Below are 16,382 nucleotides of genomic sequence, written 5' to 3' on the forward strand. Positions count from 1 at the left end.
ACATTGATAGCTTGATTATAATTATTCGCTATACATAAATTCCAAATCATATTGTACACCTAAAATATATATAAATCTTATTAAAAAGTAAAATGGAGTCAGCCTTGGTACCTTTCATTGGTTAGCTGGTTGTAGGGGCTAATGTAGGGAACTGTAGGAGAAGATTCCTTCCCACCTTCTCTTGGCTAAATGTAATATATATTTAAGGTCCAGAACATGCCGTTTAAGAGGTTGTGGTAAATTATTTTGTATACCAGACTTTCCTGAAATAAAATAGATGTATGCACACATATTTTAAATCGTTTTGCAAATTGAGAGTCTATAGATTTCTTAAGGGCACCTCTCTAGTTATTTCTTAGTTAGTTTGACATGCATCTAACAACATGCAATTCTTGGGACTTTTCTCCTAACAAATTCAAAACCACTGATTTAAAACCTAAAAAGTAGAAGTGTGAAACCTGAACTGTTTCAATTACTCCAGTTTTCCACTCACAGAGTGCAGCTACTTGGTTCATCTCCTGATCTCATCTCAGGAAAGAGAGACATTATGCTTGGAGAACAAAGTCAATTTAGAACAATGTTAATTCAAAGTCATGCAAACCATTTGGCAATGAAAATTTAAGCAATTACTTGTTGTTAATTGCTTAGAAGTACAAAGTATCAATGCCCACATGTATTACTAGCCCAAGGAAAGCCCAGACTTCCCCTTTGCAAAATTTATGATAACTGAAAGCAAAACCAGTTTGCTTCCACCCTAACCTCACTTTTTAGGTTCTGGTCTTTAACTGATTTGAAAAAAAATCTGTCTGCATGTACAAACACATTCATACATGTAGGTATATACATATATTTCTGCTTGAAACACATAATGCCTCATACGTAAAAGCAGTTAATATTCAAATAGATATGTCTCTCAATATTCATCCATTTACTGGGGCAGAAAAGTTGCCTTTTAAGAATAATAGTTTCAGGTTTTCAATCAACTATTCTTAGCCATTATTGGTAAGAACTCAAGTTCAGCTAAATTTTGACTATTAGGAACACCGGTTTGCTTTTAAGTATTCAAAAAAAAAAAGGCAAAATATAGTTATCACAGTTTTTGTTGTTGTTTAAAGTACATAGTACACTAAGGATTGTTTGGACACAAGTCATTTTTTCTTTTTCTTTTTTTTAATAAACAGCGTGATGTTACAGACTGCAAAGTTAAAAGAAAAGCAGACATTGACAGTTTCTGATGAGCACAAACAGTAAGTGCAGTCACAGGCCAAACTTCTTGCTAGGAACAGCAAGACTGGGAAGAGGTCTTAAATTTAGTGACACTATTATTCTATATTCTCAGTACAGTAACACATGCATCTTGCTGTGTCAAATCCTTTTTGGGCCATCAATAAAAGAACATTTAAAAACATTCTTCTCCTAATGAATGCATTATACCATAGGACTTCAATTCACTGAATGACAAAATATAGAGAAATAGATTTGGTACAATAAAAAAGGCAAAAAAAGGGTGGTGGGGGCTTCTCCCGGAACAAAGTCAACATTTGATGTGTTAGTAGTCTTTTTTTGGTAGTGCCACATTCCCCAAAATATTAAAGTACTCTGTCCCAAAAGGATATATTTAGATTTTATTCAACCCAATTAAGCCCAAGGACTAAGTCACATTGAAACTATTAATTGTATTTGAAACTTAGGTTCCATAGCCAAAAACGTTTCTAGAAACCACATGAAGTTCAAGCTCTCCAACCACTCTTTGGAACAAAAATTAAAACTGATAAGGGGCTTTTTCTTATGAAATTGGTAGATCATGATGACTACATTTGGAAATTCATACTAGAATGAAGAAGTTTGGTCTTATTAAAGATACTTCAAGAAAATATAAAACAATGAAACTTTTCTGCCTCCTTGTTTACCTAAAAGGAGGAACAAAAATAAGAATCACCTAAAAATATACATGGCTCTTAGCATAACCACAAAATTATTGTAGTGACAGATTAAATAAGGTTTCAGATAGATTTATAGACTTAATTGGCTTACAAAATGCATTAAAAAAACCTTTCCATACTTACCAACGTGAAGAATGGTGTCTACTGTTGGTCTACTGTTGGTAGTGAAAATCAGTTACCTAAACTACCTAAATGTACAATAGACTGATTCCCACCCCTCCAACCCCCCCCCCCACCCGCCCACTAAAACTCATTATGTAGTTGTGTAAAAATTAAGTCAGAAAATTTCCTTATGGCTCATAACTGTCACTTTATGCTAACTAGCATGGCTGTAATATTAACAATGTCTAAAACTAAGGAAAAGGAATGGCGCTTCATGAATAAAAAGGAAGTGTGAAACTATTATCAGTGGGATACTTGGACGAAGTAAGCTTATTTGAAAACTAACATCCCAACTTGGGAAACTCCTAATAGATTCTAAACACTTCTGAACTTTAGAACCTGATGTTTACACCTTTTATAAAAGATGCCTCTTGACTAGGGCTAGCAAGCAGTGTGTACACAAGTAGAAATGTGTGCAAATATACACACACCAATTTCACTAATAATAAGAAAAGAGAACACAACTAATTTTGAATGCCAAATTCAAGAATCCAGTACCATAAGCCTCCTGGCGCTATAGTCTTTTCCATGGCTGGAGCAATGATTACATTTTAACCCAAGTTTTCCCAAGTCTCCAATGCCATTAAAAATATGGCATGCCAACTCTTGACTTTTTATAAATCTAAACTAGAGTGCTCTGGGAAATTTCTCTAACATCAGAGCCTGAAGTATTGAATTGTGACTCATTTATTATTATTATTTTTTTCTTATTAACTCTCTGAGGTAGTTACCAAACCCATTTCTTCAGGACCATAGTTATCTTGAGCTAAACCCCATGATCTTTTCAGAAAGTGAAAGTAACTTTTGAAAGAAAAGAAAAAAAGGCTTCCCAGGCCACGGCACATAAGATACACTTATAATTTTAATGTAATAATTAAAAAATAAAAATGGTTTGGGTTTGTATTTTAAAAAACAGCCCAGCTGTATTACTCTGTCACCAAGAATTGTTATTTCAAGATCCCGCCAGTGCTGAGTTTTATAGGTCAGCCTTCACAATCATCCTTGATGAACAGTTAGTTCCCTCATGGTATGCAAATATACTCACAACTTTCTGCCTTCTCTTAGAAGGCTCCATCTAAGGCTTCCCTCAGAAGTGCCTCTTCTGAGCAGGATGGATATGAAGAATGTGATTCATTCAAATAACTCCTCCCTGTTCCACCCTCTCCTCCAACATTCCCCTCTTCTCAGAAACATCTGAAGTATGAAAGTTGTTTTTAAATAGCAGAAGCACGAAAATCCATTAACACCACATATAGTCTTTAAACTGAAATATTTTAGTGATGTCTTGGACATCAAATTGATTTTTTAAGGTGGATTCTGAGTGTGTGGGTCCAGCCCAGGTCTGCAGTTTGTGCAGACATAGAAACAAAAGAAAGTTAAAACATTCAGAAAAAGTTGACCGCTCGCTTTTAAAATAATGCTGGAAATCAAATTTTTTCAAAGACTTGGCAAGCATGGGCTATTGGTCAGAATATGAATTAGGTGGATTTACCAAATCATTAAGAAACAAATCCAAGTTTATGTGCTGTGAAATTTCCATGGTTCTTTTAAAATAGATAGGCTGCTCATAATTTTTTTTTATAATGCTAAATCACTCAATTTTTGATGGAAAAAGAATACAGATGGACTGTGTTCTACCTATATGAAAATCACCAATCCATTGAAAATAAAATCCAAGAGGGTATATACATTCTAATCAAGTCATTGATTATTTTCCTGATTAATAAGAACTACACTTTACACAAAATACTTTGTCAGCAGCTGTTTTCATCAAAAAAACCAATATTCATAGTTTCACAGTTGAAAAAATTACACATTAAAATATTTTACAATTCATTGTATATTCACCAGGTTCCCATTTCCTAATATAAAGCAGATTAGAAGGGAAAACCTCAAAGTTGATTACTTTGACAGTGAGTTTTACAGAGGACACTAAGAACCACAAAAAGCTTAGGTTCTATCATAAAATAGTGACCAAATTCCATTCTTCTTTAAAAAATCCAATTAAAAACATCTTTTTTAAAAACCAAATTCTACAATATGATTAACAGATTTCAAATTAACAGCAGTCTAAAAATCTTCAAAATAAATGATTTTGTATACTGAGAATATGATAAAAAGTTAAAACATAATTTTCAGATTATATCATATTAGAATATGTTTAAAATGAGGTTTTATTTTCTTTAAACCTGCTTTTTTTTTTTCCCCTCCAAAATAGTCATTGAAGGAACTATTTCTCAAGTGACCAAATGAAACTGTAAAGTCTATAGTTAGATATACCACATTCAATGACAAGGATGGCTGGCCACAGGAATTGACCAATCCATGGGAAGTGATCGGACACTGAAGTACCTGGAAATGGCTTACCACTGACTTGACAGCCTAGTCACCCCATGTAGCATTCAATTCAATTTTTGGTTCTTTGCCTTCTGAGCACTACCTGACACTTTTTTATTTTTAATGTTGTTTGCTTTAACTCTGCTTGGACTCATTTAAAATTAGCTTTGCTTTTAGCTAGATCGCTTAACCTACCTTCTTTGTAAAATTTGTCTACACTTCTTCAAACAGAATTAACTTGGTTGCAATAACTGAAAATAAATGTAAATCATGAAATAAGCTCTGTGGCTGTGTTTTAATGGAGAGGTCCCAGGGGAAGGGGACTAGCTGGACTGATGTGAGACATGCAAAAATTATGTAAATTTTGTGCAAGGAAGCTCAAAGCTTTTTGGCACTCAGGTAAAACGCTGTTCTGTTAAATCTTCAGTTTCCACCATCAGAGTTTCAGATTTGTACCATTTCATTGAATTTTCCTGTAATTAATCCCTGATACAGAAAAGACTGGGATGTTAGTATGTATTAACTGAATATATATAAAAGGCACAAAATGTTAAAGAAGTTTTAATAAGTTATGAAATCTACATCTGCAAAAGAATCTATTTGGCTTCCTGCTTAAAATGGGAGTTTAAATTCTTCTTAACTATTCCAAGACAGTTTACAGAAATAAGTTCCCCTAAATCTTCAAATTTATTTTTCTTGTTGGCAATATTATATACATGCTTTAGTGAAGTACCTAAGTCTCCCAATAATTAGGCCCTTTAAGGGCTCTAAAATAGCCAAATATTAAGAGTATTTGAATTAGAGTCCCTTGTTTACTATTCAAGACTTCTATTATAGGTAACTGATTTCATAAATGAGTATCATTTACGTGATGTTGTTTTACTAGAGTATATAATGCACACTTTTTATAAAGTTGTATTCCAATAATATGCCTAATCTAGAAAACTGTCAGTAAATTATTGCACTTTTTCTGGTGTGGCACCTGGACATTTGCTAAAGCTATTTCCTAGGGCATTAATCATTCATTTCAAATACTGAGTAAAATATCAGATTCTAGTGTGATGACTAGCATTAGTCCCTACACCTTGGGTTAATGTTTCCCCAAGTGTTTAAGAATGTATCCTGCACTCAAATGCAATTTATAAAGTTGGACAGTGAGCCCTAATTGCGTGGAGATGGGACATGATCTTAAAATGGTTTAAGGTCCTACTTTTATTATCCAGATATTGCATAAATAGCCTAAAAAGGTAAAAAGTTCATGGTTTCTATTCCCCCATATAATAAAGTAGTATTCATGAGCATACCTCGGTAGAGGGGTTGAAGCAATCAAGAAGATACTCTATATTGTTTTAATTTTGGTAACTAGTTTCATGACTGAGGCATTACCAACTATAAAGGAAGATGGAGAATGGGGGAGTCATATCAAAACAGAAAGAAAGAAAACCAAAGAAGATGAACTTTAATCTGTTTTCCTTATGTAGTTATACACTAGTCATTGGTATAAATGGGATAGTGCCTGAGCCTCACCCACAGACCAAGAGGAAAGCTGACCATGCTGCTATGAACAATAAAAAATTTGGGGTGCAAAACAATGCATGTGTATGGGACAGATCATGTAAATAAAGAATATATATTAATGATAGTTTCTATAATATAAATAGCCTTTAATAAAAAAAATAATCTTTTTAATAACATTAATACTCACTTCTATTTTCTGGAAACATGCATGAAAAAATGTATTCAATTCAATTGCAAAAGGAAAAAAAATCAACCTACTGTGAATACTGTACAATTCTGAAGCAAGAACTAGTCCTGCTCATTCTTTCTCTCTGATGATTATTGTACTTTGTGGGAGCCCAGAATTTCCCTGGGAAAAAAGAATCAGATTCTTGTAAATACTGTCCAGAAAAAAACCCAAAAACACCACCTTATAACAGGTCTCACTTGTGACTGCTTCCAAAACTTTGCAGATAAGACCCCAAATCGTCAAAAGGTTTGATTTATTAAAAAGGAAAAGTCTCTGATGAAATCTCAAGAGCCCCTTCCACCCCAAGCATTTTTCTCTTCATTAAACAAGGAGTCAAAAAACCCACCTCAAACTATAAATTGAACAGCAATGAAAAAATAAGAAATCTTCATTATTTTCTAATCTCAATGTAATTTAACACCAAACTTCAGTTTCCTTGGACCTAATGCAATAATAGACTGTGTTGTGTCCACAATTTCAAAACATAGAACATTTGCAAGACAAAAAAAGAACATCATTCTTTTTCCTTCTCCATCATTTCTATATATTTTGGGGTTTTTTTTGTTTTGTTTTCTTTTTTAAAAAAAGATACAAACAATCTTCAAAGTTTACCTTTTTGGACTTAAGGCATAACATGAAATTGCGCATTATTCTAAAGCTTAATTTTGAAATGAACTAGTTTAGTGCTCTCAAACCCTGTTTGCGTTTACATTATTTAAATTATATAGTATTTTATTTCTGTTCTTGTGTAAATTCTAATGCTGTTCATGGATTGTGCAATTCCTATGCAATCGGTCTTTGCCTGTTGACAGTTATTAACAGTGCAGGATAGTATCCAGATAATGAGCTTTCGGTTTCTCAGTTATCATTTCAGTTCAACGCATGCTGCTTAATTGTGTGGAAGATCCAATCCATTTTTGTTGTCCAGCCACCATGATGTGCATCATTCATTTGTTTCATGAAATATTCCAAAGCCTCTTGTTCAGTTTTATCTAAAGCTAGGGTCTTTCGAATGTATGCAATATCATCAAAAGATTGTAGTTCTGGCATTCCAGAGCCAAGCATCATTGAGAAAAGATTTATGAAGAGATTGGCATGCTGCCGAATAGCTAGATAAGCCTTGTAACACATCTCCTGAAACCTATAAGTGATAAGAAGAGTGTAATCAGTATGGAGCAAATGGGGTTAATACCTTCAGGTGTCTGCTCAAATGTCACATCATTAGAGAGGCCTTCTTGAGCAAATCTATAAAAAAATAGCATTCCTCTCCCCACTCCCCTTACCAACACTTTCTGTTCTCTTCACCCCATGCTAGGATGTAACCTCCGTGAGTCCATAAGGATTCTGTTTACTGCTTATCACCAGCACCTTAGGATAATACTTGGTATATCAGCAGTTTACTAAGGATTTATTAAATGTAAGAACTGGTCCATACCAAAGCCTTTAGGATTTAGCGTAGGACCAAGACAGAATTGCAGATAAAATGGAATTTTATACAAGGTTTTTGAAAGTACTTTTAGGTTTAAGATAGACTGATGATATACCAGAAGGTGATCAGAAAAATCATAAATAAATGCGGTAATTACAGTTTACTGATTTCCTCAAATTATAAGACTAAAAAATGTTGTCTTAAGCACTATACATTATCAGTATAGAGAAGATATAGTCCAATTATTTAAGCAACAGTAAATAAAAACCTTTAATATATTAAGTTTAAGAATCATTTTCTTGGGTGCCTGGGTGGCTCAGTGGGTTAAGCCTCTGCCTTCAGCTCAGGTCATGATCTCAGGGTTCTGGGATCGAGTCCCACATTGGGCTCTCTGCTTGGCAGGGAGCCTGCCTCCTCCTCTCTCTCTCTCTGCCTGCCTCTCTACCTACTTGTGATCTCTCTCTGTCAAATAAATAAATAAATACATTAAAATACTTGGGCCAGAATGTTAATAAAACATATTTTAAATTGCTTGAAAAATATCAATTATTTTTGAGAGAGCAGAAAGAATTCTGTACTTTGTATTTTTGATTTCTTGAACTTACCTCTCAAATTCTCTTGTCTTTGTGCATTCTTGGGCTCCTTTACTAATCACTATTAAGAAATCTTGTGTCAAAACAAATGGCACACGTTCCCGTTTATAACCAAATTTTTTCTTCTTGTGATCCAAAAAGTGTCCAAAATCTATATGAAACAGCTTTCAAAAATAAAGAATTATATTATAGTTTGACAAATGCAGAAATGCAATATCCTGAATTAATAAACTTAAGAATGCCAAAACATTTTAAAAAGAGAAAGCTATTACTTGTCCATCATCTTTAACCATGATGTTACTATTGTGACGATCTCCAATGCCCAGAATGAAGGTAGCGACACAATATCCAGCACATGAACGTGTGAACAGGTCAATGGCTGCATCATATCTACAGAGAAAAAATAAACACCTGATGAGTAGTGTGTTAACAGAGTAATCCAGTCCAAATTGGAAAAAGGTGGTCAAAGTCTGTACTGAAGAGTGAAAATAATCACTGTCGTTAAGGGGAGGAAGTAATTATGTCCAAAGATTTGAGGTAGAAAGGACATTTCTTCCTCTGACTAAAGCATAGACTTATGACTATAGCATAAGTCTTATACTTATGACTAAAGCATAAGTCTTATTTTGGTAAAAAAATAGTGAAGGTGTCATAAAAAAAATTCTTCTAATCATTTTAACAATGAACTTAAAAGCAAATTTTGAGATGTTCAACGTTGACCTTGAAAAAAAAAGAATAAGCAAGAAAACACATTAGATACCTAAAATTGGATGTATAAAGTTGGCTATATAGGGTTTCACCAAAATTGAAGTAATTCTGATCATTCAAAGACAAAATCTCATCAAATATTTCAAAAGGTGAGCATATTTTTTTCCCAAAATAAGTACATGTTTTCTCTGGTCTCAGAGAAATGTACACAACCATTAAAAGACTCGTCTAACAAAACCTTAAATTGACGTAGGAAGAAAAGAACAACAGACTCACATTTCTCCTTTGTTCTTGTCTTTGAGCCACTGGTGGAGTGTGTGGCTGTTAAACTGCAGAGCGCCTTTCAGGCCACCTTTGCACTGAATCTGCATAATCGTGTGAGAATTTCGCACCACCTCAATAAGTCCCACACAGTCACCAATTGACAGACAACCATAAGGTAACATTCTGAAAAGGATCAAGACATTTGCAATTAAGTGATGGAATATTAAAACAGCAAATATTTTAATAGGCTAATGCAGGAATATCCTTTCTGCAAATTTGTCATGGTCTCATGACTTTTACTAACAAAGGTCTCATGACCTTTACTCCTTTAACTTTGGTTTTCCTTTAAAATTAGAAAAATCCTCAAAATTATCTGCCATCATTTGTTATAAGCTTCAATTGAGAGAGCACCTAATTGAATATGAGAAAAGCATTAAGATTATTGTGGCAATAAAAATTTTATAAACATTTATGACTTCAAAAATATGGGTGAATTTCAGCTTGTTTAGCTGAAATCTAAATAATACTTTGGGGCAGTTCTCAAGTTTTTGGTCTCAGGACTCCTCTGTACTCTTAAAAATTACTGAAATCCCAAAGAGCTTTTATTTATGTGGGTCATATCTACTGATGTTAGCAATTAAAATGGAAAAGATTAAAGTATTAATTCATTTAAAAATAAAAAAAGTGCTATGTGGTAACTTAAATAACATATTTTATGAAACAAAGAACCTTATGTTAAAAAAAAATTTCTTGGGGCCCCTGGGTGGCTCAGTTGGTTAAGCATCTGACTCCTGGTTTCAGGTCAGGTCATGATCTCGTCGTCATGGGGTTCCGTGCTCAGCACAGAGTCTGCTTCAGATTCTGTCTCCTTCTCCCTCTTCTGCTCTTGCACTCTCTCTCACTCTCAAATAAATAAAGAAAATCTTTAAAAAAGAAATTCTTAGTAAGAAGAATGACACTTTCCACACACTTTCTTTAATGTCTGGCTTCATAGTACTGAGCTGGATTCTCCTATATACTTTTGTATTCAATCTAAAGCAATGTTTTAATTGAAGCATATGAAGAAAATCTGGCCTTGTATCATTAAGTAGGTAGAAAAAGAAGTACTGTAATAGCCTTTTCAGATAATTGTAGATATTTTTCTTTGATATTATTCCAAAATTTGACAAAAGGTAGTTTTTCAAGTTGTAATATGGAATGTGAAATCATATCAATAAACTTTTCATACTGTTACGTTAAAATCTATTAGTCTACCTTGCCTCTGAATGGAACTTTTACTCATATATGACTTTATATATCCTGCATTGGTCATTTGGAAGATATTAGTTCACTGAGTTACAAAGATCTTTCAGATGGTGATACTTTTCATTATATCAACTAAAAAAAAAAAAAAATCACAATTGTTAATATTACCACTGATATCATCAGAAAAGTCTTTACTTTGAGAGCACTCTTAAGGCTAGTATATACAAGTTTTTCCAAATTCTCACTTTTGCTTGAAAGCTCAAATTTGATCTTTGACAACAAATCCTGTCAGTTGTTCACCTTGAAGAGATAGGCTCATAACATTCATTTTCAAGAAAGTGTCTACCAAATACCCATGTCTCAAAAAACCAAAGCTTATTATAATTATTTTTTGGGGCTTCTATTATTTTTAAAAAAGTATTTTATTTATTCATTTGAGAGAGAGAGAGAGAAAGAGAGCAAAGCAGGGGGAGGGGCAGAGAGACACAGAGGGAGACATAGTCTTCCTGCTGAGCAGGGACCCCCCCACCCATTCTTTTTTTTTTTTTTTAAGAGTTTATTTATTTATCTCTGAGAAAGAGAGAGAGATATCATGAGCAGGGGGGAAGGGCAGAAGGAGAAGCAAGCTCCCCAATGAGCAGGAAGTCTGATGCAGAACTCAATCCCAGGACCCTGGGATCATGACCTGAGCTGAAGGCGGATGCCTAACTGATTGAGTCATTCAGGTGCCTTATTAGTTATTTTTTAAGTAAAAATAGTGTTCCATGAGAAAAGCAGTTAGTATAGCTTGAAACTCTAATAACCCACAAATACCTTTTCTTGATAAACCATATTTGGGTATGCAGCAGAAGTGCTATATGGGTAATTCCCACTCATCACAGTGTAGAAAAAAGGACATGTATTCAAGGGAGGTGTGAGCAGTTAAAGAGACAACGAGAAAAACATTTCAGTTAGCACATAAGTACTAAAGTCTAGTTTTTCTTGCTTTGTTGTTCTCATAAGCTACTGTCCCCGCTTTTCATCTTTCTTTTACTTCTTAAGTTCCTAAAAAGTAAGTCTACTTATTTTCATTTTCTCAATTCCATGTAGCATAAATTCTATGCCTACCACTCTACTGACTTAATTCTTCTTATAGTTCATCATGAGTCATCAAATCTAAAGGCTTTTTCGTAGTCCTTATGCTCTTACATCCCTTGAAGCACCTGATACCGTGAATCTCTCCCCTCTTTTGGGTTCTGTGAATTACTTCCTCTGGCCTACCTATCCCTTTGATGATTTCTTTATGGAATCTTTCCTTCTACCTGCCCTGGTAAATGTGGGAATTTCTTAAGGTTGTACTCCTGCTCAGTCTCTCTTACTTTATATTTTAATTTTATTCCTGCTGAACATGCTCACAGTTTAAAGAGTCAGACAGAGTCCTATAAGGCTTGTGACATAAAAAAACCCAAAACAACAAGCAAAGAATCCAAGTTTTGGCAAGAATAAATAAAGATGTTCTGACTTCTTGAAAATAATTTTTTTATTTAAAATCAATTTAAATAAAAATTTTTACTTAAATTACTTAAGTTAAAAAAATTTAGAAAATATTCTAAGACTTAAAAACTTTTTGAAGATCCAACTTACTTTCCAATGATCTAGCTTAACTTTAAATGGTTTTTAGCACACTCACTCATTTACAGTTAAATACCAGAGTTATATAGTTAAGTCCTTGACTCTGTCTAGCTCTGCATTCTCTTTTGTTTTGTACTTTCCTGGGGGCAGTGGTAGTAATGGCATGTGTATCTCTCAGACGCAGAAATTATACCAAAAGAGGAAGCTTGATTCGTATAGCACTCTTTTTGGAAAGCAGAAGGGACTAAGCACAGCATCAGGAGTTAAAAATTTGAAGTTGATGACCTAATTTTGTGCTTTAGCAAATTACTTGACATGTCCATTTTTCTTCTTTGCAACAAGATGATTCTACTATGTGTCACTGATGTATTTTTACATACTACGTATCAATCTTTAGGAGGCATACAAATAAACCCTAATCTGCTCTGCTGCTGCAGCTGGAGTTGACTCCTATGCCCACTTATGGACAAAAATTCTTTTGGAGAGAGCGCCTTTGCTGGAATGGTTAGATTTGCAAAGAGACGAGAAAAAGAAGGGAACACTGTGAGAAACAGAAACAAATTAGGACAAGATGAAGCACCACAGAAAACTCAGACATAACTGTAGAAGGCTGGGCAGAAACAAACAGAAGAGCAAAGGCTGTAAGACAAGTTCTTTTCATAAATTTTACTGTCAAACTGATTTAAGATTAGAGGTTACATAAAGTTTTAAAATTAGAAAATTTACATTACAAAAGAAACTTTCTTTTAACCTCTTCACTTCTGAATGAAAACGGGGCTTTTGTGTCTCCTATGTTCTGTCTTGAAAAGTTCTAGACACATTCCAGACACAGTTGAAGTCTTTGCCAACTTAGAGATACCTCTTCTTGCCTTGCTGAATCTCTTTGCTATTATGCGCCAAGGAAGAGGAAGACGAATGAATGTGTAATCAACTAGTATTAATTACTACTCCCTACATTTTTTCATAGATACATGCCCCTTTATGCTTTATAACTTATGTTTACTAATAGTTTACTTTTTCAGGATAACTTTCAACATATATGTTGCCTTACTGGTTACCTACCGGAGATCAAGACCTTGATTTTGCCAGATATTTTCCATAATGCGAATTATTTGAAGTGTGAGCATATCTTGCCGTAAATCTGCAATTCAAATAATATGTATCACCGATTAATTCCATGAATGCAAACCTGGTGTCATGTCATCATGTTGCTTTCAAAGAGAAAACAAATACAACTATATTTACTTTTCAGATTAATCTCTAAGGAAGCAATATTTTGATTCTTAACCCATTTCTAAAGTACCTGCATAAACCCATCTGTATAATGATGTATTTCACAAAAATTTTAAATTATTTAAAGTACTTAATTTTTTGAATCCTTAAATTTGAACCTGTTTATAAATATTGGGGTTAACAGAATTCAGTGCTGAAATGTCGTTTCCCAGGGGAAATTCATCTATGATTCTCCCACTGCTTCCTGCCACAGCCTGTTTTCTAAGTATATTATATCCTTCTTTTTTATGATTTCTTAGCAGACTACACCTTTCTTTTGTACCATATTATAATTTTATTTTTGTAATTATTTGTTTAAAGTCTCTCTTCTCCCTGCTAGACCATAAACTTTAAGAGGCAGGGACTCTGTTTTGTTTATTCTTACAATTTGACGGCCTAGTACATCAAATACTTATAGAAAGAATGGATACTCACACAGCTAAGTAAATAATAGAAACTTATTTCAGGCCTTTCAATTCTAACTTTAGTACTTCTTTACTTTTAATAATTATACATACATTTTCTAAAGGTTAAGACATTTGTTTAATATTATATATTTTACCACACATATTCCTTAAATGGCTTTCAAAAGTCTTCATGCTTCATAAATATCCTGTTTATAAAAAGATAGCTAAATTCATGCATCATAAGCTCATTAATACTCTTCCTTACCATCCCCATTTTTAAAGATGATCTCATTGTTCTGAAAGAGTAACTCTGACATGATGTCTGGGTTCTCCCAATTCAACCACAGTGGCCTTTTTGCAGAGGACATAATTCGACACTCTTCAAGCCTTGAAAATAGTTAAAAACTTCACTAGGCACCTTATTTTAAAAATTCTTTTACCCTCAAATTTATTTTAAAATACACAGACCATATAGTTTTTTGAAGTGTTATAAAAATTTAAAACCTCCATTTAATTTATGAATTCATTTATTCAAGGGAGTATAAAGAAAAAAGTTACGCTTAAAACTTTCTTACATAATAGCACATGAATTTTCAACAAATATGGGATGCCATTCGTTTTATAGATACTAATTTCATTTTTGAAATGAAACCAGAAATTCTGGCCAGAAGAAGTTTTAAACTCTATTATTAAAGTAATAAAAACACATTCTGAATAAATGCAGTTCTGAACTTAAGAAAACTAAACAACCTATTCTACTAGGTAGGATAACGGGAGAGGGAAGCAGATGTAATTGAACATTCTAATTATAATTTTTAACTTTTCTTAAGATTTTTTCCAGGAAGGTTACTTATTTCAATATATCAATAAACCTTCCAATAAGGTACATTACCTGAGATTTCCTAGTTGATGAGCAGGATTAAGAGGAGATAGAAAACCTTGGAGAGCATCCATGAAATCTGGTCGCCGCATCTGCTCAACTAAAAACTTCATCTGTACCTGATAAATGAGCACAATCATGTGTAGAGACTGATTTCATGAAAGGTAAAACTAACCACTAATCTCTTTTATATGTTGTAACCACAGTACTGTATGGTGTATGAATCCGTATGTTTCTGATTAGAAAGGTTTCTATCACACAGAGCAACACACTTCAGGCAGAGGCAGGAGGGGCAGCACTGTGCACTCTCCTATAAGAACACTGCTAGCTGACACAGGCAATGTTTTGGCTCTAGAGCAGGGCTTGGTCAACTATGGCAGTTTTTGTAAATCAAACTGCACTGGATATAGCCATGCCCTTTCCTTTAGATACTGGCTGCTTTCACAGCAGAAGAGCAAAGTTGAATAGTTACAACAGAGACTGCATGGTCTGTGAAGCCTAAAATATTTACTATTTGGCCTTTCACAAAAAAGTTTGTTGACCTATGGAGGAAAAACTATGGAGATATTAGGTTAGCTTAGTAACTTTACTTTTAAGCTTTGCAGAAAAAAACCATATTCATTTTCTTTCTGCTTAGTAAAAAGAGTCTAGTGAGGCTAAAAGAAATTGTTTGGAAAAGGGCTTATAAAAACATTTGTTAGGCTGAGTCGCACACTGTACTCAGGTTCCAGTATGTATGCAGAAACATATCTTTTTAATCACCTGAAACCAGAGCCCAGACTGCTAAGCTGTATCATGCAATGACTGCCATTTTATTTTAGGAAATCTTTACTTATCAAAAATACAAAAGGTAAGTAGGGGACAAAAAGAGGTTAGAAGCTAGGAATTCATAATCAACTAATTTTCATAATTTAATTTTAGTAATAAAGTTTGGTTTGTTTTTGTTTTGTTTTGTTTTCACTATGGAGAAGCAAGTAGCTGGAAAATACAGTCATCACTGACTACGGCAGCTCTGGCTCATGTAAAGGCATTTCTTTTTCTAGCACTATCAACCCTAATGTTAGCACACTGCTTCCAATGCTTTATCATTGTACGATAAAGCAGGAAACCACTCAAAGAAACTGCTTTTGTTCCTATGGCATTTTCACTCCCCTATCACAATCCCATTTGAGCCAATAGTAAAGTGAGTAATGACTTTCACCTTCCTATTTAACTCACTGTATCAAAGCCAACCTGTGATATGAAAATTCCAGCTAAAAGAAATGAGTATATTTGCAAATTTAACTAATATCTAGTTTCTTTTTTCTTACCTGTTACAACATAAATATTATAACTTTTTTTTTTTTTACTTTTATTCTTTCAAAGCAGGCTAGTCCCCTCTAGCTCATGATTCCAGCATCAGAAACAGTACAATTATTTTTAAAAAATCTTTTTTTTTAGAGAGCAAGTACGAGCAAGAAGTGGGGGCAGAGAGAGAATTTTTTTTAAAGATTTTATTTATTTGACAGAGAGAGAGATCACAAGTAGGCAGAGAGGCAGGCAGAGAAAGTGAGGGGGAAGCAGGCTCCCCGCTGAGCAGAGAGCCTGATGGGCTCGATCCCAGGACTCTGGAATCAGGACCTGAGCCGAAGGCAGAGGCTTAACCCACTGAGCCACCCAGGCGCCCCCACAAAGAGAATCTTAAGCAGGCTCCATGCCCAGATCAAGCCCAATGCCAGGCTTGATCTCATGACCCTGAGATTGCGACCTGAGCCCAAATCAAGAGTCAGATGCTTAACTAAGCC

At 34.2% G+C, this 16,382-nt stretch overlaps 1 protein-coding gene across 1 annotated transcript in view; it reads right to left on the bottom strand.

Annotated features, from left to right (window-relative positions):
* Positions 1-6,119: 6,119 nt before the first annotated feature.
* PIK3CA (phosphatidylinositol-4,5-bisphosphate 3-kinase catalytic subunit alpha) overlaps positions 6,120-16,382 on the bottom strand; it is a 78,662-nt gene continuing 68,399 nt past the window's right edge. The window contains exons 15-21 of the mRNA XM_032340358.1: positions 14,611-14,717; positions 13,984-14,105; positions 13,102-13,180; positions 9,196-9,366; positions 8,484-8,601; positions 8,224-8,375; positions 6,120-7,330 (exon numbers count right to left, since the gene is read on the bottom strand). Of these exons, the coding sequence (XP_032196249.1) occupies positions 7,060-7,330; positions 8,224-8,375; positions 8,484-8,601; positions 9,196-9,366; positions 13,102-13,180; positions 13,984-14,105; positions 14,611-14,717 (1,020 nt within the window). The 3' untranslated portion in view covers positions 6,120-7,059. The remainder of the gene's footprint in view (positions 7,331-8,223; positions 8,376-8,483; positions 8,602-9,195; positions 9,367-13,101; positions 13,181-13,983; positions 14,106-14,610; positions 14,718-16,382) is intronic.

The sequence above is a fragment of the Mustela erminea genome, chromosome 1, assembly GCF_009829155.1.
Source record: "Mustela erminea isolate mMusErm1 chromosome 1, mMusErm1.Pri, whole genome shotgun sequence".
Classification (NCBI taxonomy): Eukaryota; Metazoa; Chordata; class Mammalia; order Carnivora; family Mustelidae; genus Mustela; species Mustela erminea.